The 23,113-nt window shown below is 37.2% G+C and overlaps 1 protein-coding gene across 19 annotated transcripts in view; it reads left to right on the forward strand.

Moving 5' to 3' along the window:
* The window catches only part of Mef2c (myocyte enhancer factor 2C), a 159,148-nt gene that overhangs the window by 59,332 nt on the left and 76,703 nt on the right, over positions 1 to 23,113 (forward strand). For 14 of the 19 annotated variants that reach the window (XM_021208750.1, XM_021208759.1, XM_021208754.1 and 11 more), the window contains one exon: positions 11,372 to 11,564. In XM_021208750.1, coding sequence (XP_021064409.1) covers positions 11,511 to 11,564 — 54 coding nt within the window. In that variant the 5' untranslated portion in view covers positions 11,372 to 11,510. Of the gene's footprint in view, positions 1 to 9,394; positions 9,622 to 11,368; positions 11,565 to 23,113 lie in introns of those variants that run through there. The other 5 variants (XM_021208762.2, XM_021208749.1, XM_021208761.1 and 2 more) reach the window with 3 other exon arrangements.

Genomic DNA, 23,113 nt, shown 5'->3' on the forward strand with positions numbered 1-23,113 from the left:
TGTGTTCATAAGATAAAAAAGAAAGTGGCTTATTATAAAGGATCAAGTTTGTACAACTACTTCTAAAAATTGAGAAAAAGGGAACAGTAAAAAATGTATACTTTACTTTCTTTGACACTACACTGTAAAGAAAAATTTTATCTCCATCCCTTAAAATTATATATTTCTTTTTGAGTCATCTCTGTGTCACAATTTTTAAATTAAAGTGAATCATGTTTCTTTTACTCTAACTTGATACTTACAAAGACATAATTTTTCAATTCGTTTTTTTTCCCTATAAGAATGCATCAATTTAAAAAGTAGTGGATAATTCAATTTGTCTTTTCATTTTCAGTTGGAAATTAATCTGCTTGGCTTTAGGCTATGTAACACCTCTCATTAGATGGACTACACATAGATACATGAGCATTTCAGATACAGGAAACACTGAGATTACAATCAGAACTGCTGATTGTGTCATGTTAGGTCTTTTGAGAGAGAGAATGAACCAACTGAGCAATTGACTGAGTTACACCAGTGATGGATGAGAGTATTTATACACAAAGAGAAACAGGTCTTTATACAATACTGGGATTTGAATTTGTAGTAATCTTGAGTATATTGCCAGGCAGCATGGTGCTATCCACACTTACAACTGAAAAATGAACGATGCTCCCAGGAACAATTTCAACCAGTTGACAGTATTTTCACAAAATAAGTGTATATTGAAGAAAGATGTATCATTAAATTCAATTGGTGCCATTGTTTTGTCGTAGCTTTAAAAGTATTTTTTTATAGATTATATACCATTGTGTTCAAAAATTTTAAACAATAAATTTATTAAATTGAATTTTATTCAAATGAATTTTTCAAATGAGCATTGCTGTATTTTACATAATAGAATAACTGCATTATTATTTCCACTGTTCAGATGAGAAAATCAAAGGTTAGGATACTGTAATTTAACTGAGTTTGCCAAACTCAGGACTGTGACAGGAGAGGATAGGAGTGTTCGTTGTCATAACACCTCTCTACAGGTGGTTTACATCTTCCTGGTGTCTTCTAAAGTGACACTGCCCTATTAGGCTGTTAAGTAAATGCCCACCTCCTCGCTTCTGTAACAACTCACCCCTAGCCTGCTGCTCTATAGGATTCTCTCCATAGAGGTTCACTACCTAAATCATCAGTGTTTGAGCTCTTGCGTTGACACTTGTTGCAGGGGTGTGTAAGCTTCTCTGTTGCATGTCTCTGCCATTGAGCTATCATGATTCCTCTTTCTCTCTCTCTCTCTCTCTCTCTCTCTCTCTCTCTCTCTCTCTCTCTCTCTCTCTCCCTCCCTCCCTCCCTCCCTCCCTCTCTCCCTCACTAACAGACATTTTTCTGTATTTTTAAGAGCCATGAGTTTGGCCCATGGTATGCCTTGCATGATGACAATTAAGCTAGAATTTGACTTTTTACAATGTAATCCAAGCTCAAGCCTCGTTTAAAATGTGCTATCAGGGTGTACCAAATGTGTGACAGCGTTGAGCCTTCTCCAAATGGATGGCTGAGAGCTGGAACTCCATCCTCCTGGAAGAGGCCTGCTGCACCTTAATCTCATTTCTGAAGTTTGCTGCCGCCCTTGCTGATCCTCCTATCCCTGACAAGCGTTCTGTAGTGCTAAATCTGTGTGCTACACAGCCCTGGCATGTTTTGCAGTGCGGAGAGTCCCGTTGTCCTGGAGTCTTGCACAGATAAAGGAAGGATACAGTTTGGAGAGGAATGCACTGACTACAAAGTGTATCCTGAAGGCCATTTAGCTCACAATGAAGGTCTGTGTTTTAAAATAGCTCTATAACAAAGTAACTACAGAGTGCTGGCAAGGGCTCCAACTATTTATAGAACTGAGTAAGGCGTGGTAAATACCGCCACGGTACCCAGTTCTCCCTTGCCACAACCCCAAACTTATAAGAAGCACTGTAATTATATTTTTCTACTTGGGAAAAAAAAATCATAGTAGCCATTATCAGTTTAACCATACGGAAGCTTGGGCTGAGATTTCTTTTTTAAATGCATAGTTTTGAGTTTCAACAGCTGTGCTGGGTCTTTAATCATATATTATCTTTATGAAGCCTTTTTCTAACATATGTTAATTGGCTGTTTTCTGTGACAAATTATGAGCTCTTACTTTGATGAGGTTCAATTGCAATCATGTTGGAGTCGAGTACGTCAAGTTTCCACCCCTGCTGGCTTCTAAAACCACTACAAACATCCGCACGTCACTGCAGTGCTGAGTAATGGCAGGATTGGAGCTGGTCGATTTTGCTACAGATTTTTTTTTTTCCACAGGATATTTTCAGCTTCTTTGTACTAAATCTGTTGCAGGGTTTGCCCTTTTTAGCAGACACATGCTCTAAAATTAACATCAAATCTTATTGGAGATTACTATAATACAGTGAGGAATATTTCATAATACAACATCCCAGCGTCTGCTTTGCTTTACTGAGATTTCAGAACATTTCTTCCACATTTTAAGTCAGTCAGTTGTAAATCTGACTAGTACTTTCTACAGGAACAGCATTGGCAGGAGACATTTTGAATGTTCCTCTTTGAGGGAAGCGAGTTATCTGAGAGGACGATGAGGTAGAGAGTCCGCTGTTATAAAGACTTTGGAAGTAAGTGCTTCTCTGGCTGTTGACAAATATGTTGGAATGTTAGAAATTCTGTTGTTCATTATATTCTTTTTCTTCTTCAATATTACATTATTAGTTAGGTAATGAAAACAAGACATGTTCATCGAGGTTAACATCCTAGAAGATGTATAACAGCCTTTTCAGCTCTCTGTCCTACTGTCAATGTTTAATGTATGATTCAGATGAACAGAAATGTTCTAATCCATCTGCTCTGAGGGCTGTGACAGATAGCTTGTATCAAATACCAACAGATGATCAGTGAGAGCTATAATTAGAACAGATACAAAGACGCAGTGTGTTTTCGTATAATCATGGGAAATTAGTCAAGGTAATTGATTAAGGTCTTCAGTGCCTGCGTCAAACATCAGTAGTATTGGGATTCATTTAAGTGTTTTCTGCCTCAACATGTCATGTAAAGGGCTCTAGATAAACTGCAGTTCTTCAAGCCAAAGCCAGAGGTCGATTTCCATATAGGCATCAGGAGTTTAGATAAGATGAGCCAGATGTTAACAGAGCCAAATGTGACTAGGCACTGCTCTCCTCGGGAGGCTGTTTTTAATCAGCTATTTCCCTGGGGTAATACACAGCCAATGAGCTCTAAATCCTGAGGCTACCTGCTACTGCCTGGGAGCATCAGTACAAGGCTTACACTGAGCATATGTGAAAAAATTAGAGAAGAATTAAGGGTAGGGGAGGTTAACTTCACAGGTGATTGCTACTGTTTAAAAAAAAAAAAAAGACAGAAGTAAAATTTGCTACTTTTAAATGCTTTTAAATGATTAAAATTAGAGTCAGTCCCAACTTCCAAATACAGATGCAAGTGAAAAGCTGTAATTGGTTAATATTAGTTAGACTTGTATAAAGGTGGGTATTATTTTGAGAATGAGAGTGGAGAGTCGTCATCAGCACAAGAAAGTAATCTCAAAATGTCTTTGTCATTAGCGCCTTCACACCAAGGGAGGTTGGGTTTGCAAGCCCTGTGTGGTCCTGCAACAGTGGGACTGCAAAGTCAGTCCACACTCTCCATCTTGAGCCAACTTACACGCGGAAATTTAGTTCCACTTGATAAGACACATACTTAATTGGCTTTAAGAAAATAAACCAAGGTAAAGAACAATGTGTAAATGAAACAGAGCTTGGCTGTTAGGAAGCCCGTGAGCCATGTGGCTTAATTGGGGCCAGTTGGGATCATTTAATGATTGCTGTCAGGAGATCAGACTAAATAGAAGACCACAGTGGGGTACAGTTAAACAAATTGGCATCGGGCACTTCAGATGAGCAAGACCTTAATTAAGTTGATTAGAACGCTGTAAAGGAGATGAAGAGATAGAAAAAAAATTGATGAATCACTAAATTCCACATTGAGCGATATATATATATCATGTATAGTTTACAGGACCTTTATGGAAATTTGAAAACCATACATATTAGCCTGTAAACTTTAACAATTGTCTAAGGTTTAATTACAAATTAAAATTAGGTGACATTCAGTTTAAATACCAGATGATTTACCAAGTATTTCTTACTTAATAAACAACAAGAACATGCACTGAAAAATAGTGTGACTTCCCTTTGTAAGGTCATCTTTAAGTGTTGAACAATTTGAAAAAGTAAGTATCAGGAATAGCAAATTATTTAAGGATATAATTTTGATTATTTAATGTAAGGGAATATGATGTTCACTTAGAATATCTTGTTAACCAATCATGTCTATTATTTACTGGTTATTTACTGATGAGGTTACTCAGGTGCCTTGAAATGCACTCACTCTTTTATCTGCATCTTCTAAAAGTCAAACTTGTGTTCTTCCACATGCTACACAGACACAGACACACACACACACGCACACACATGAATACCAATAAATCTGAAAAATGTGCTTAACACATACACGCTCACAAGAAGAAAACATTATTATAGAGTATTTTCATTTTAAGCATTAGCTATACTATACTAAAGACTGAGAAAAATAATTTTAAAAAAACGTAATATGCTTTGAAATTTTATTTTTACCCTAATAAGACAAAACTGTATGTTAGCAATGTGTGTTACTTTGAGCTGACCTCACTTTGGAAGCTGACAATTTAGTCTCGCTGCTGGTAAAGTATAGTGCTTAACTTGCTTTGTTCAGTAACAGCCGCAAACACTCCAGCTGCATGTGCTTATCAGTGGTTACAGCTGGAACACAGAACCTAATGTATGATGATCCATAGTAGCTCTCGCTTTGTGCTAAATACAAACCAGCTTTACCTTCATGGGAAAACTTACACAGCCATAACTGGCCCTAGCAAACGTGTGGCGGCAAGGGCTGGGTGCGTTTATAAGAACAAAGACGTGATAGAAGCCTGCATCATCTATATAGCCTGAAACAGAAATCCTGAAATCTGTCGTGCCGTTGAGGAGTATGAGGCTTTTGACACATTTAGACCATTTGGAGTTTATTTTGGCTTGGAGAATGCAGAATGCCGTTTTAACTACAGTGGGGGAAAATGTCCAAGGCAGACTATGGCATGAGTCACTGTGACAGGGAATCTGTGATTCCTTATGTTTGTCAAATTGTTTGTAATGCTGTGCAGTTGTCTGGAGGTATGTTGCTCCTAAATTCTAGAGTTGTGTAAATACAGTGATTTATTTAAAAGACAGTGGCAGGTTAAGCCCACTTATTAAATTAATTGCAAGGGTTTTCAAAATGAGCTCCATTTTAGCCTTATTATATTTCTGACATACATTTCATCTCCTTTTTTGTCCTTGGGGAAAGACACTAAAGTAGGACTAGAAACACTCACATAGTTTCCAGCAGCTGTGGTCACTGGGAAATTGATGTATTTCCCTAGTCATTTCTTCTCTTGCAGCCTGAAGCTCTTCTCTGGCTGATACTTAAGAGAAAGTCCTTAATTTATATGACATGTTCCTTCATCTAATGCTTATTGCTAACAATGTAAGTGAGGTCTCCATGTTGTCTATATAGGGATGTCATTGTTACTAACCTTACTCCATAACGTATACATGAAAGCCAACATACAAGTGTAAACAATCCACATTCCTGGCATGGCCATACACGGTACCATTCCTGTAGCATCATATGTAATGAGGCTATAACCATCTGTCTTTCAAATGCAAACATGTTTCCAGTTTCAGGGAGGAAACGGAAACTCTAAGTGAGAGGTTTGACCATCAGGCTGCAGTCACCTGAAGTACCTGAAGTTTCTTAATGCACAGACTCATTCGGCTTGAACTACTTTATTCTACCGACAAGATACTGTATACCATGATAAAGGATTAACCAAGGTTACCAACTTGTTTCTGTATAAGAAAATATGAGAAAAATGTCCTTAGTAGTAATTCTTAAAAAGAGTTGGTAAATACCTCAGATGAGAGATATAAGCCTTGACAAAAAGTGTTCAGTTAATCAGCTGGTAATTATTAGTCCCACTGTTTACCTGATGCCACGATAGATCCTGGCACTAGAGACATTTGATCCCCCCCAACCCCATGGTAAGTGCTTTAAAGGAGAGAGACTTAGGGCTTTGAGAGTTGTCTAGGGGAAGTGCTTCCTTAGGAAACTGCAACTGAGACAGAAGGGAGAAGTTGAGCACACAGAAGGGAGAAAATATTCCAGACAGAAGGAATTGCATATGCAAATGCCCTGTGGTAGGAAGGAGGACAATGGAGTAAGAATTTTTAAGCAGTTCTATTTGCCTGTATAATATTGTGGTACTGAGACTTGAAGGTGATTCAGATCCATCGTATTGATACTAAATTCAATCAATTGGGAAATGCTCGTCACAGTGGTATTTATCTAGAGAAAGGGAATAGCCCTTTTATGCTCTCAAGATGAGCCTCAGCTATGTGGCTTGAACGCCGACTGCACTCTATTCTTTAAAAATATATGATAAACTTAGAGAAAAATGCAGTGATTTTTCAAGACCAGAAAACTATTTCTCATCACACAGGCAAGCACTGCTAAGAATAATAATTGGGTTATTTCATTTGAAGCTCTTAAGGGAAAATAGGTATGTTCTGCTAGTTCTTTTTAACCAAAGCATAATTGCATGCCTCATATGTCTTTCAAACAAACCATAAAGTAGAAAGTTTAATGCATCTAAATGCAAGTAATGAGCGAAGGTTTCCCTTGAAAAGGTAGTGAACAGCTGAATCACTTGGCTCGGTGACAAACACAGGCTTTCAGAGACTGGGCATATATCACTTTGGCCTTTGGCTGTACATGGGACTTTCATTTATTCAATAATACTATTTCTTGGGTGATACAGTGTACCTAATTTGCAGCCTTGAGTTTTACAAAACAAGGTTTTCTGAGGATGCTCATGGTGATGCAAGTGTGAGCCAAAGGAAACATTATTTGCCAATCCAGATAAAAGAAATAATTCTCTCCTTGCAGATTGGCATTACATATTCTAATGCTTAAACCTCTTTGGGCTGTTTTTATTTAAGTGACTGCTCTGTGCTCATTGAAACAAAATACATGCCTCGCAAAAGTAATTTTAGCAGCAGAGAATTAATTTCTTCCCACATCTTTTAATGTGGTATGGGAGTTTCAATCTACGATCAAAACATGTAACTGAAGGTTATGTTTAATTTCTAAATCAAAGTGTTGTGGGAAGACGATTGAAATTTGTGGATGACTCAGACCTAGTTGCTATGTGGTTTTCTTCCTACAGAAACTTTAGGGTAGACTTCCATTACCATGTGAGAGGAGCCAAGCATCAGTGACGAGATGAAAATAGTTTCACCATCGACTGAAAGTTTTCATTAGTTACTTTGATTTATAATTGAAATTTTAAGGAGCCCCAAGAGCCCCAATAACAAGAATTATTTCCTCACTACTTGATCTTTCCTTTGCAATGTGAGATGAAATATGTAATCGATGTATATTGATAACAAACATCTGTTTACTGCTGTCATGATTAAGTTCTCTCCCAGAAGTTATAATTCACTTTGCTTCAAAAAGTAAATTCAAAATATGTAGTGCCATTTTCTGGATAATGTAATTTTTGGTAAGGCCTGGTCGATGATCAGGGAGCGGTATCTACTGCTTCATCCAAGTCCATTTTGGTTTAATTTCTCATATTTATACCTTAAGGTGAGCATAACCAAGCATTAACCCAGAACCAGAATGGCCTTTTCTCAGGTGTTTGGAAGACAGAAATTAGAAATTGTGTGCCTCCGACTGCTTTTCCCTCACTGTCCTTTATCTGAACCAGCACTCCAAGGCCTGTGTGTGGGGTGTGCTGCGGGGCACACACAGCCTGCTCTGCTCAGAGAAGGAAGTGGAGAGTTTTGGTTCCCATTTTACACTTGTGGAGCAGTTTAGGGAAGGAAGCACCTTTACACCTTTTATTGTTCGCGGTTGCTGACATCATATCCTTCCCTGGCCAGTCTGTGCGTGTTTCCTGCCATTCTGTCAAGATTCTTCTCTGTTACTGGGAGGGATTTGCTGAAGGGAAGGAGGGCCAGAAAGAGTGGGAGGAGGAAGGGAGGGGAGGTGTGTGTCAATCAAACTAGCTTGTTTGTGAATGAGGGATCCCGCTGGAGAATGATCTTTAGCTGTCCAGAGACATTCTCTGAGCAGGTCTCAGAACACTTTGCCTTCGTCTGTCGGCTTATGCCAAACTCAAAAGTGAACAGAAGCCTGCCATACTGAAGTTCCCCTTTTAGTAAGCAGACTGACTTTACTTTTTTATTTAAGTTGGCAAAGGAAGAAAAAGTGCAGACGACTGTAACTCCATACAGTGTTCTTTTTCTTTCCTTCGTGTTCAAAGTTTTGATTGTTTACATGTAACTGTCATTTTCCAAGAATGGTTCCTTCATGTGAGAACTGTAGTACCCAGACGAAGCCTGTGGTTGATTATACATAATGAAAGTTCTCAGTCTGACTGAACTCTACTATATGTAGTTTAATTACTAATAAGCTCTTTTTTTTTCACATACCTGCAAAACCACCGAATAGGTTTACTACAGTAATAATAATCTCTTTCTCTAGCCCTCCTGAAAATAATACTTGAAACAAACTGTATAGTTTATGTATAAAAATTAGGTTAATAAACATTTATACTAAAAAGCAGAAATTAAGCAAAAGTTATGCACTGATGCCGACCTTCCTAATTCTTTGAATTTTTCCTGATGGCCTTAAGATGTGAGGACACCATTGATCTGTTGCTATTCTACTTGTGTGAATTTTATACAAGTCTACATTTTATGAATTTCAGAAAGCAACACTCCAGTTATTGAATCGAGCATTGTTCTTATGCAGAAAACAAAATAAAAGTCAAATCAGGTTTAAATTTCCATCTCTCTCCACTACCTGGCCATATTTCAAAACGGAGACTATTTTCAATGATATTTTCACCGATCATTTCATGTGTAGGTTCATATTTGCACATACAAGCATGCTACTATATTTGCATATGTAATTCTAAAAAAATTTCCTCATTGTGTTTTAAGAATTAAAAAAACAAATAAACACTTTCCTTGGCTTCTTCTAAACACAATGTCTGGTTTCAAAGTTCATTAATGCCAGCTGGTGATTGGAGGACCTCTTTTGCTTTTGGTGGCCAGGAGCTCTTGTTCTCCAAGGATACTCTTCTTCAGGGGTGTCTCCCTACTGGCTTTGTTATGTGTATTTTGAATCAAGGTCTGTAGACAGTGACCTCCTCCCTGCTGAGCTACTATGCTCTAATCTGTTCACCCTGACCTTCCACCCAAAGTGAGTAAGCGCTTAGGCAGGCGTGGTCCGGTAAGCCGATAGTGCCACAGGTCTCAGCTAAGAAAAAGGAAGGAAGATGCTCCGATATGCTTTGACTTGAGATTCATGGATTGTTTGTGTGTGTGCGTGTGTGTGTGTGTGTGTGTGTGTGTGTGTGTGTGTGTGTGGTGGAAAAAGCCTTCTTGTCTCATTGGGGTATTACACATGCATGGGAAATACCAGTCTGGGCTGCTGCTTGCTTCTTGGGTAAGACTATAGTGAATACAGAAAAGATTCCTACTTGTATGTTGTTTAAGACCATTTCTAAGACTAAATGGGTAGACTAGTTAACAATGTTGAATACATCATGTGTGTGCTTTGCAAATTCTTTATTATGTGATCTTGGTGTCTTATAGTATTGTGTTTGCCTTGTGAGTGACTTAGTTAGTGTGTGTTGTTCATGTAATTTAAAAACTTTGAGACTGCTGCTAACATTGAAAACTGTGGCTAGATAAGCACATTGTAATCATGGTGTAACTCACATGTGTATGCCGTGAGACCAAACTGAGCTGCAGTTTAGGAGAAGGACACTGGGTAAAGGAGAGTGGATAGTCTTAGTGATTAAGCAATGCTTAATCCACCAGAACTAATTATATCATAATAACCTCTGCAATTAGATAATTACCTAAACTTATAGTTTTAAAAATTTACTCAAGGTAACAAAGAATAAAGAAATTGAAAGTCAGCTGAAGGTCATACCAAGTATCTAACAGCCTTTTCTGTTCCAAGAACCTTGAACTAGAGCCAAATAATCTATTAAGTAGTCAGGACAGTGGCTTAGCGTTACATAATACATGTGGGAATGTCTCAGGCCCACTGTCAGAGACTAACTCGAGTCAACAGGGAAATTCTGAGCAGTGTGTAAAGTAGTTATATCCTCTGACATAAGAGAGACAAAATAATTGAAGCCGCTGCTTGCAAATGAACCAAGCATGTGGAAAGCTTCCTATCTAGTTAACTTCCAATTCAGAGCAATTCACTTTCATTATGTGCAAATATTTTTAGATATAATTTTAAACAGAGTAAAATATAGACTTTTAATATTCGGTGCTCTATGGGTTTGCCATGTAATTGATAATCATTATTTTAATTTTAATTCATGACCTAGAGCTCTCTGGTATATAATATCAAGGTTCTGTAATTTTGTGTCTGACTCCCTCAGGAGATATGATATGTCTCTTTTAAACATTTAAATTTAGAGGGCTGTGGTCTATTATTAAAAAGCATATAGCTACAAATGAGATAATAACCTTAGTTTTTTGCACCTCGTATTTCTTATCAATGACCATCATTCGTGAGGATTGTTCTAATGAAGAGTAAAAGCTTCAGGAGGAAGTGCTCTCACCGCTAGCCAGTGCTTAAACATAAGATGAAACACCCCATTTTACTTTTCCTGTGCTCTCCTGGCAGTGATCTTCGTAAAATAAGATTAAAGGATTTAGTTTTAAATTAGTTGACATTTACATATATCAAAGAGCACTTCCATAATCGTCCATCTTATTTGCATAACTAGGGGCGTTATCACCTCTGCTGTCAAAACACGAGATTGTTTTCCATTCAGAAATGAATTAGATGCCCTACTTAGCATACACAGGTATATAAAGGTTCATTAACTCTCTGATTTGGGTAATTTTTCATAACAGAAGGGTGAAAATTGTCACCTAATTTCATTAAAACATATTAAGAAGCTCTTTACAAAAATACAGTTCATTTCAAGTGTTGGGTTTTAAAACACAGTTTTCATCATTTAAATGACTTCTTAAATTACTTATAAGGTTATTTTAATTATAAAAGCAAAGCACCCTGTGAGATATGCTCCAGAGTGTGTTGTGCCATGTGCTCTTAAAAAGAGTTATTTTTACTCGTTTTATTGTTTTGTGAAGTTTATTTCCCTGATGAACCTAGGAAACTGGCTTGCTGTGGAAGAATTGTTTAACTTTTCATTTTTGTTCAGCAGGAACGAATGCAGGGATTTGGGAACTGAGCTGTGCACGTGCTGAAGAAGGAAACTTGTTTGAAGGAAACAGGAAAGAGAAAGAAAAGGAAGGAAAAAATACATAATTTCAGGGACGAGAGAGAGAAGAAACACGGGGACTATGGGGAGAAAAAAGATTCAGATCACGAGGATTATGGATGAGCGTAACAGACAGGTGAGTGTGGAGTATCCCTTCATGTCCGTTCCACACATATATTCAAGGTACTAATACCATGTTGGACTTGGTGAGCTCAGTGTGTCCAGTTTAACTGTTGATTTTCAGCTCTTTTGGAACAAAGCAGGGAAGAGAACTTGAACTGTTAGAAATATGTTTAAAAGATTCCTGATTGCTCACTTTCCACTGCCTCAAGACCTTTAAGTGGAGGCTGTATTTGTATGACATGAATAGCTTAATAATTAGGAGTTAATAAGCGTAGAATTGCTACACTGCACGCATCATCAAACAAAGATAGACTTACATGCATGGGAACTGGGCCTTTTGTGGTCATCCACTTAAAAGTTTATAATATAGCTTAAATATCCTCTCTCTGAGAAGGGGCCGGCTTTCTTCCCATCACAAAGGAGAGTTTGAAGTACAGCCAAACATTTCCAGGTTCTCCTGACAACAGCAGAACTTTCACATGAGCTAGCCGTTGTGTAAAACGTAGAGACAAGAACTTCCTGTTAACATGTGTTTTCTCTTATTCCTGAATTTTATAAACATGGTACTATCTTTTCTTTTCTACACGTCCAGTGATAATGTCTGTAAGACACAACCAGTTTTGAAGGCTTCAAATATCAAATGCTCAGTCCAGTGTTATGAACCTGCACTATGCATTATGAGTTCCTACAGTCTGAGTTTCAGTCTGTATTCTGGAAAGAGTAGCTGGGCTATGTGAGGGTGACGAGCAGATTTAGACATATCCTTCTGTTGAATATCAGGTGTCAATCCTTAAGAGGAATCAGTCTACCTGGGTACACACAGTGGCATGCAGACAATGGAACCTGTCCCTTGGCCTTAAGAGAGGACAGAGCCCCACTCCTTGGAAATAGCTCCCCACACTCTAAGTCTCCAAAATAAAGAAACTCACCTTCCATTTGGTCCCTGTTTACCCTTGTGTGACATGAGAATAGATTCCATTTAAAACACAAATGCATTTACATTCATAAATTAGAATGAAATGCCTTTATGCTCATAAATTAGAATGAATCGGAATTGTTGTTTATTTCATTATGTTTACTGATTGCTCTTCACAAAACGCCAGTGAGCTTCTAAGAACTAAGATTTGCCTGTTTTTGCTTTTTGCTTTTTAAGATTATGTTTTCAGAAATGAGTGTATTTCAAAGATCCACAGGACTTGAATTGCTTGAGCTTAATTTTGAGTTAAATGATGAAAAATATAAGATTCATAAGGGATTCCACTATTTTCATTCATGTATGGTTAGAATCTTAAATTAAGACTGAAATATTGAGGCTGGGCAGTGGTGGTGTACACCTTTAATCACAGCACTTGGGAGGCAGAGACAGGCGGATTTCTGAGTTCGAGGCCAGCCTGGTCTGCAGAGTGAATTCCAGGACAGCCAGGGCTATACAAAGAAACCCTGTCTCGAAAAACTAAAAAAAAAGGACTGAAATATTGAACATCACTTACATTGACTGCAGGGGCATTGTTGTTGAAAACAATCTGTTTGGGTTAGGGTAAAAAAGTACATGAATTATCATTTCTAATTTAATAATAATATGATCTATTTTTTAGCTTCGTGAGATTCATTATATATTTTTTTTACTTATAAAGACAGAAGAAAAACTATGGGGGTTGAATTGTGTGGACTTTGCTGTGCTTTTTATGGAAACAAAGCATCTATAGAGATATAAAAGTTGTCACATCGTACTCTTGAGAGAGCAAATTTAAAAGTTTGCACATAGTTGTCTTGATCTATGCTTGTAGATACTCTTATCTATATTAAAAGATCACAATAATTTTATGAAGTGGAAAAAGTATTTAAATTCAGCTTACATTGAATACTAATGATTATTTTCTTCACTTTATTATATAGGCTGTAGAGCCAATTTATTATTTTTCTCAGTCTATGTGTACAGTAGGCTTTTTAAATCAATACCATTGGAGAAAATTAGTAACAATTATATTACTGTGGTTTAAGCTATGCTTCAGTGGTTGTCTAAGACGACTATTGACTATTTTAAAGAGCTGTCATTTATGATAATGTTTGTCTTGCTTACCTCTCATTTTCTGTGAAAATGGCCCAAAGAACCCCTTGGATAAGAGAATGAAGTATATAGGTCACTTCTGATAGTCAAATCCAGCGAGTGTGTGGAGGAGCTCCTAACCCAGGCATCCTTTAAATTATGTGTTCACATGTTGAAAAGAAGAATGTCAGCAGCTTAGCTCTTTCTGAAGCTGCCCGACTGGGGTGGCCTAGTAGGACCTCACACAGAGGCTAGCCGCTGTTTCTTCTTGAAAGCAGTGAACACAGTTTTTTTTTTTTTTTTTTTCTGCCTTTGCATTTGTGTAGTTGACCACATACAGAATAATGTGGGCCTGTGAAGAAAAAGAAATGCTAACCCAAAGTGAGCCCTGAAATACCACAGAACTTATTAATACATTGTGTTTCAGAAAGATAACTCATCTGAAGACCGAACAGTGGTTTATACGCAGGTCTACCTTCATTGTCTCCTTTATAACAAGGAAACAATGGCTAAAATTCCAAGTTAGAATCATAAAATAGTGTAATACAGATAAAATTTCACATTTTTTTACTTTACATTTTTTCAGTTTCTAATTTTATAAGGCCAATTTCTTAGTCTTCATTAAGTTTAAGTTAATATGCACAACAAACTCATGAATTGTCAATATATCTTACAGATACACAGACAGCTTGTTGAAAGTCATTACCAACTCTTTTCCAATGATGACATGTAAATTATTCCATTTAATCCTTAAAATAGGATTCTATTTTATAGTTAGAGGTTATTTATTTATTAAATCAACAAGTATTATTTGACTGCACCCTGCCCGAAAGAAAATACTTATGAGTGAATAACAGTCTCATTCATGGATGAGCGGAGAGCTCTGTAAACAACCAGGTAGCAAATACTGTTTGCATTATGCTGTCTCTGACTCAGCTGTGGGGCTCTTCATAGGTGCTCTGAGTGTAGCCAGAGACAGTAGATGTGGGCTCTTCGTAGGTGCTCTGAGTGCAGCCAGAGACAGTAGGTATGTGTCTATATTCAGTAAGAAAGCTTTACTGACAAAACAAACGTGAATTACAATTGTTTAGTGGACCACAATTTATAGACTTCTGGTGGACTGAAATAGACATGAACTATGAAAATACAAAACAAAAATGTCATTTATGGTCTGCGAATCAAACTATCAAAGCACTATGAAAGAACAGCCAGCAGGTGCTGTATTTACCACTCAAGCTTGGAGAATGACCTCTCTAAGCAGGTAAAAATATGGGAACTACAGCATTCTAGAGGAAACAGAATATTTAAGGCTTGAGATAGAAAAAAGCTTGGCTGAGGATTCAGAACACACACTCAATAAGATTTGAACCTGGTGTGTGGCTTTAGAGTTGTAAAGGACTCCACATTGTATTGAACAACATGTTAAAACGCTTAGAGAGTCCCCTTCAGTTAAGAGTAACTGGTCAAGATCTTATAGCAAAGGGCAGAAAATGCCAAAGATCTAGTCTAGTCTCAAATTACTCATTTTCAAAACAAAAACATGCTTCTTTCAATGATGGTATGCTGCACCTAGCATAATTTAATGGCTAAAAGACCAAGAATTTACTTCATCTCCTTTTCCAGTCATTTCATATTGGAACCCATAAGAGATAGATAAGAGTTCACTTTTTAGAGATACACAAATCTGTTTATTGTTCCAGCTCTACATGTAGCAATATTACTCTCCAGTTACCTTGGTTTAATTGATACTGTAGTACATTATACTACACTAAAATAGGATAACTCTTCAGCAAATTATTTAACCTCTCTGAACCTCATTGGTAGAGTGAAGATTAAAAATAGTCGCCCCCCCCCATTACAGTGCTAAGATATGAAGTCATATTGAAGTGCCCAGGATGTAAGTGCTCAGTGAATGCACAGATCCACTTCTTCAGTTGCAAACCACACTCTTTGAGCCATTGTCACTGTGATTTCTATCAAAAGTTGTTGGGCTTTGTCTTTGAGGAGTTCTACCATAAAGAATGTCAGGACGGGGTGGCACAGAGTAGAGCAGGGACACAAGGAAGCTCCTTGCTGAGAGAGACTCATCCAGAACAGTGCTGCTGTGTTAAGGGTGGCCTGTGGACAGGGTGGCCTGTGGACAGGGAAGAAAGGGAACACAAGATGTGAGCAATGCACGCCTTGCCACAGGGAGGTTGGAAAGAGTCCTAGATCCTGTGCATGCGGGATTATTTTAAAATGCCTGTTACTGACCAAATTCTTTTAAAAATACTTTTCGTCATTTTATCACTTCTACCTCCAAGCTCATGGTAACTAATATTTCAATCTCCAATCTCTCCATCTTCTTGCTTCCTTGTTTATCCTTGACCCTTAATGATTAGGCAATCATAGAGTCTTGGCCTTTTCATGTTTTACACATTCTTCAGTTAGTGCTTGAAACAATTGGACTTTTAATTAGTTTATTATATGTTTCAATTTTATAAACAAGATATAATTAGAAGCCTGTTCCATCAGGAAGAAAATATATATATATATTCAGAATGCTAAGTAATCCTAAACCTATTTCCTCAAATGTTTGTACTGAATTTTTCATCTTCTGTACTTTGAAATGACTAACATAATTAAATTCCAGTATATTCATGCAGCTTATTTCAAAATGACATCTAAATAAATGAATAACTATAAGAGGGAAGTATTTGCAGATAGTACATTTAGGATCTAGGACCTAAAACAGCACGTAAACTTATTTCTATACCTACACCTACACCTACACTGGCACCTACACCTACACCTAACCCTACACCTAACCCTACACCTAGAACTACACCTGCACTTATATATTTATATGCCTGTAGCTTTCCTTTCATCCTTTAGATCTGGCTATTTGTTTTTTTGCCTGCAAAGAAAATTCTACATAATTATCAGTGTGATAACTTGAACACAAATTAAAGACAATCAGTAACATTCCCCTTTTAGTTAGTCAAGAGACCCCTCTTACAAATTAAAATAATTTAGAGTTCATAGCAATTACATTTTCTAGCATTCCTTCCTCTTGGGTTTCTAGATGTTTCTTTGCATGTAACAACTATGGAAAAGTCTGTAGAAGTATGTTCACTATAGATTTCATCTCTAATAGTTCATATACCCTAAGGTTTTTATCAGCTAAATCTGATTATTTTGTGCTGAACTAAAGAATTAAAAAAAAAAAAATTGCAGTTCCCTCAGATGACTCAAAAAAAAAAAAAAAAAGCTTCCTTTCACCTATATTCAGTTCTTTACATTTTAGCTCAAGTTTCACAGGCATTTTCAGTGCAATTTCTCTTCAAGACAGTATCCAGATTTGAACAAATAAAAAAGGGCTGGTCTCAATTCTAAATTTGTAGATTGTATCTAATTACTTAAATAAAGTTTGATGAAGTTCTGACCAATTCAGTCTTCAAATGTAGAAAACTGGATATTTGAGAAATGCAAATCCCTTGCTTTGACAAAATAAGCTCTTGGTGAATTCTGTCATCTGCCATGGAGAGCAGAGTTCTGCAGGCTCATTGTCAAAGGCACTTCCTTCCGCGTCGCCAGAAACAGAATGTTCATAGTTGCCATTTTTAGCTGAGACAGTACCACTGAGCTACCCTTCTTTGCTGGAGGAATCTTGACCCCTCTACAGATCTTGTGAATAGGAGGTTCAATGAAAAAACAAAAATGCTGTTTTTTGTCTCAAAGTCAGTTTGTCTATAATCTCATAATGTTGGTCATTTTATCTTTTTCCTTAATAACATATTTTAACAGATTATAATTTTCCCCGAACTTGTACAAAAATCATGTTCAGGTCACTCTATATAAATGAAATATGGGAGTGTCCTGGTGTTGTTAAGACACATATTGCTCAGAGTTGATTCAATACTGGGACTATCTAATGGACAGTTCCACTATGCATCCTCATTCTTTTACTAACTAATCTTAAAGTCATGATGGGAAGTCTTTAATTAGATTTGAAATTATTATTATTGAAGAGATTAGCAAGGAAAACCAGAAGCAGAGAAAATGGTGTTTGTTATACTTTGTAAATTATTTTAATAAAGAGAAAAAAGTAACATGGAGTTGTGAGGGTGCTTGTGTGTGATTAAAAGGATGCCACTTCATTTGGTTTTAGCAATTAGAAAAATTGTTGACAAGTGGTCTCTGAATCATGGAGTTAACACACACCGCACACACATATCCATAGGTGTGTCCTTTTTTATATTTATGTCAGCTAGACCTGCTCCCTGTTGCCAGAAAAGAATTGCCCCAATTGTTAAACACATTCATTAGGTTTCCTCTGATAGGAAATCCAAGAGAGGTTAAAACTCTCTCGTAGAAAGGGCTAAGTGTTCTTCATGTAAGAAATAAGTGCTTTCTCTACATACTCAGGTTATGTTATTGGCTCTGTTCTAATTTATGATTCTGACATAATTTCTATTCAAAGATAAACAACCTAAAATTTGTAAGAATATTTTCCTGTATCTCAAAACTTTCAACTTTTTTTTGTAGAAAGCAGACAGAAAATGCCCTGTTTGTCGCTGTGAACATGTGCTCACAACATTTCCCCATTCAAATGCACAAGCATACATCAGATGTGAAGTAGCTTTACTGAGGACCAACAGTAGGGATATGAACATTACAAATAGACCACATAAAGTAAGAACGTTTTCCATACTCTGAATTAAAAGAAACACTGGTAAATGTTTTCAAACCTTGCCCTTTGCAGTCAAAACTCCCTTTTGCATTATGTTATTCATTTAAAATGGAATACTTTCAAACTTATGGTGGAAGCATTATTCTAAAGTTTATAACCCATTATACTTTTTGAAAAACATTTGGAAACTATATATTTTTTTCAAACATAATAGCAAGTGTAAAAAATAAAATAAATAACATAATTAAATGGAGGATTAAAAATTCCCCATTTGCAGTGTGTACTTGTGTTTCTCTTGAAATATGTTAGACCATTAATGGGAATAAGAGAAACCAATTTAGATGTTTGGAAATTCGACTTTTAATTTTAAATTGGAACAGTTTAGCTTAAGAAATCACTAACATTTAAATAACATTTCAACAAATGTAACTGTTTGGAAACTACAGCTGAGGCAGCCTCCTGCCTTCTGTCTTGCAAGGATTGATTTGGAAGGCCCTGAGGGAGAAAATATTGGAGTTGGGAGCTAAAACTGAAGCCACTGTGGGAAGGAAGAAGTTACTCTCTTCCTGTTATGACAGGAAAGCGTAGACAAATGTGCTTCCTGAGTTAGCTCAGCAGGGAATGTAGGATTTTTTGACCTTTAACTTAGGTATATTTTGACCACGTTGAACTGGTAAACATGCTTTGGCCCTCCAGATACTAATTTGTCTTATCTGATTCTTCTCCACATGAAATTGGTATATTTAGTAGATGAAGGTGCGAAGTAGCAGCCTGTAACCACTGCAGAGACTGTACTTACAAGAGAAGTGAGCTCTTTTTTCTACTTCTATCCTGTTTAATATCCCAAATAGATTTTAAAAACTGGTTGAATGCATATTACTTTTAGCTTCAGAAGATACCATGTACATTTAAGAGGCATTTAACTATTATAAATTATTTTGTTGACTTAAAAAAGTGTCAATACTGAGTTGTATATTTTAAAATAAATTGTATTAGTTTGATTGTAAAAAAAGAAAGAGAGAGAGAGAGAGAGAGAGAAATTAAGGAAGAAAGTAAGGAAAGAAAGAAAGAAAGAAAGAAAGAAAGAAAGAAAGAAAGAAAGAAGCCAATCAGACCTGAACAACCCATACAAGTGTGTTTAAAAATGTTGCAGGATAGAATTTTCTTTTAGAAGGTATAGCATTACCAGATTTTTGCAAGGGCTACTCTTAAACCCTGACAAACTTAATGATGGACACTGGCTTCCCCTGTCCTTACATAATCAAATATATCAGAAATCCTCAGAAACAACTTTTAAAGCCCAAACTATTCAATGGACACTCCCTAGTTTGTGATGAAATCTCCTATTTATTATCTACCCTCAAAATACCATGCAATGCACAAGATTTACATTTTTGTTTAGAAATTATGTATGTTGACTTATGGTAAGAAGCTGATAGAGTACTATTCTCTGAGGCCCTCATTTTAACAAGTTTATTGTTGAGAAAGTTAGGGACCACTGCTTACACATCCTGTGGAAATGCTCCTGTATTTCACTGAAACATGGCTCAGTTTGCTGGAGGCTAAGAAGGACAATGGTTTCCTTTGCAGCAGAACACACTGCTGTCTCTTGGTCGCAAGTTGTGCTGGAGGGTTACAAGCACATGGTAGCAGTCTGCTTAAAAGAGCCCCTCACTGCTCTTTAAAGAGCCTTTCATTTAGGATGGCAGGCCTCTTCATTGTATAAAGGAGCGCTTGTCTAGAACACAACTCTGTAGTGGCACAGCCTCCTCCCACTGAGAGTAATCATCAGGCCTAGAGCTCGTAGCCTTTCTAATGACAGACTGAATTATACAAAAGAAAACTGAAGAGGAATACTCAGAACAGTTGTGCCATTACTTAGTGACAGGAACAAGGGAGGCATCCTGGAGCATTTAGAAGGCCATTTCCCTTTTTACAATTAGAGATTGTTGTTACAGACTCTTGACTCTATCCCTAACCCTTTAAACACATGGGAAGACCCAGTTGCTCATGGATTACTACAGAGCACATTGTCTCCAGGAGCTGCTCCTCCTGTCATGCCTTACTCCCTCAACTGCCTCAACTTTGGAAAATGGAGGTCATCTTGGTGACCGAGGGAGAATAAGGAGACTGAGGTTTAAAATACTTGGAAATAAAGAAGTTATGTTAGTAATTCTAGATGTGACAGAATGGAAGAACATTGAAAACAGAGTTAGTTGGGTGTATTAGTTCCAACATATTTTAAAAGAAATGACAGTTACTTTATGGATTAAAATTATGGCTTTAGGATCCAGTCACTCGGGGGTAGATTGCTTAACCATCTACAGAAACCTCTGTTTTTATGCCAGTTCTGGGAAAATAGAAGACAAGAATAAAGAGACAGAAAAAGAAAGACACAGAGAGGGGTGAGGGAGAGAAGGAGAGAGAGAAAGAGAGAGGGAAAGGGGGAGAGGGAGACAGGGAGAAAGAAAAAGAGAAGGAAAGAGGAAGGGAGAGAGAGAGTGGTAGAGAGGGAGAAAGAAAGAGGGAGGGGGAAAGAGGGAGAGGAAAGGGAATAAGAGAGAGGAGAGGGAAGAAGAGAGAAAAGGAGAGGAAGAGAGAAAATGGAGAGAAGGCAGGAGAAGGGAAAATAGAATGGGGGAGGGTGGATGGGTTAAGAATCACACCACTCCGTTCATTGAATACAAAAACATTTCATTAGAATTAGGCCTCAAATACTGTGATTTCAGACTCTAAACAAAATTTATGTGGCTTCTCTTAAAGGTAGTCTGAAATCTTCAAGGTTTTGGCCTTGGTGTTCTTAGTGGTGTAGTAGCTACTGTTTGAAAGGCTCATCACTTTCATTTCAATTTTTTTCCAGTAGGGTGCAAGGATTCCCATTGTTAATACAGAGGTAGGTTCTTCAGGGATGGCTAGGAATGTAAAGAATGTGGAGCAAGGGTATGGAGGAAAACAGATCCCAAAATACCCTTTTGTGACCCAGTAACCCAAACTAATTTCCCTGCCTCCAAAACAACTACACAGAAAATCCTGTTCTGGGATTTTAAAACGTGGTGTTGGAACTGCCTGTGTAGCAATATCTGTGTGAAAATCGGAGTTCCACTCTTTTTATTCTAGCTGTGAGCAGACCTGTGTCTGCTGCCAGCCAAAGTACTTCCCATTTTGGGAAACTGAAACATCTATAAATACAGAAATAATACGTGCCTACTCATGCCTGTGTGTGGTTCTCACCAGCTTTCGTGGGAATGGCTTGAGTGTCTAAGGGTAGCCGGGGCTACAGAACCACACAAAAGCATCACTGGTTTGTTGGTGGAAATAGAAACCATTGGCTCTCAAATGAATCTTGGTAGCATTATTTTATTTAACTGAACCCCAAGAAACTACCTTTACCTAAATTAGTGATCTCCCTCAGGAGAGGAGTGTCAGATGGCTACAAAAGCAAATAAATAAAGTACATGTACACCTCAGCTAACACTGGCCTGTACCTGAGCCATGGAAGCTTCTGCTCAGAGGTTAGTAACTTACAAGAAGGAAAGCATGCTGACTAGAGAAACATGCATTGTGTGTGGAAAAGGTATTATTTCTAGCTCATCTAGGGACTAGTTGTATAGCTTTACATAAGGCCATTTACCTCAGTATGTATAGTATTCATCTAAAAAAGGGGGATGACAGTCACAACCTTTGGAGATATATTAAGTGTTGTAAAACAGCTTAGTAGAAAGTCTTTGACCATCCTATAAAACATACCAGAACCACTGTTCCTGTCTAAGACAATTACAATATGCTCTAATTTAAACACAAACTCAAACAGGTTATGACACCATTAAGTTTTTCTCTTCAGCTCAACTTCATGGGATGTATATTTTTACTATCAGTCAAAATAACAAAAGCTTTGAGCACCTATGTGAATATGTCTCCGATTGATGGTAGCTTTCTTTTAACTTAGTCTTAACATATACAAGAGTTTATTTTGAAACTCCCACTCTGTAAAGCATGCACAATTTTTCCATTCATCTGTCCATTCATGCAATAAATATTTAGTCAGGTATTATTTTTGTACTTTAAATTGAAATGATGACTAGAAGAGCGTTCCAGCTTTCAAGGAAAGCTGTGATGCAGTTGAGAAACTTTAAAAAATGTATGTGGGTAGTGTTAACATAAGTGGATGGGCCCTAACCACAAAAATCACAATGTTTTACTTCTTGGTATATGAAATTTATAGGTGATAATTGTGATGAATTGATGAAGCTGATTTACTAAATCATAAGATATTATACATAGTGTAAAATTATAGGAGGGGCACTTGCTCTGACCTTTATTACTAATGAATCCTATTCTTCGCTACCTAAAAGTCAATACCATCTATCCAGAGAGGTTGAAGGTATAAAAGCTGTAGGAAGAGCTGTAGGGCAAGTTCCTCATTACCTTAGAAACATGTTCTGTTGACCCCAACATCCAGCTGTAGAACAAGTCCCAGAATAAAGTCAGTAAGATGCACTCCACTATTCTCTCTTGGTATCATGTTTTCTTTTTGATGAGTGGAAGCTTAAAAGCAGCAAATCCCTTCTTCAATGGCTTCCCCTAGATTTATTCTCAGACCCCTGGTCAGTTTCTCTGCCACCCTATCAATGGTCTGATTCTGTCTACATCTTTCGACAATAAAACTTATGACACCTGACATAGTCACCAAAGATCTGACTAACAGAAGGAGCCGTAAAGATAATTTATTCCCACTGTAGAACATCTTAAACTTAGATCCTTTCCCCCCCCAAATCATCTACCATCATTTTTAGGTTTAGAAAGTTTGTTTAAAAAAAAATTGTGAGTGCAAGATTCAAAATCA

This window comes from Mus pahari, chromosome 11, assembly GCF_900095145.1.
Source record: "Mus pahari chromosome 11, PAHARI_EIJ_v1.1, whole genome shotgun sequence".
In the NCBI taxonomy this organism is placed as follows: Eukaryota; Metazoa; Chordata; class Mammalia; order Rodentia; family Muridae; genus Mus; species Mus pahari.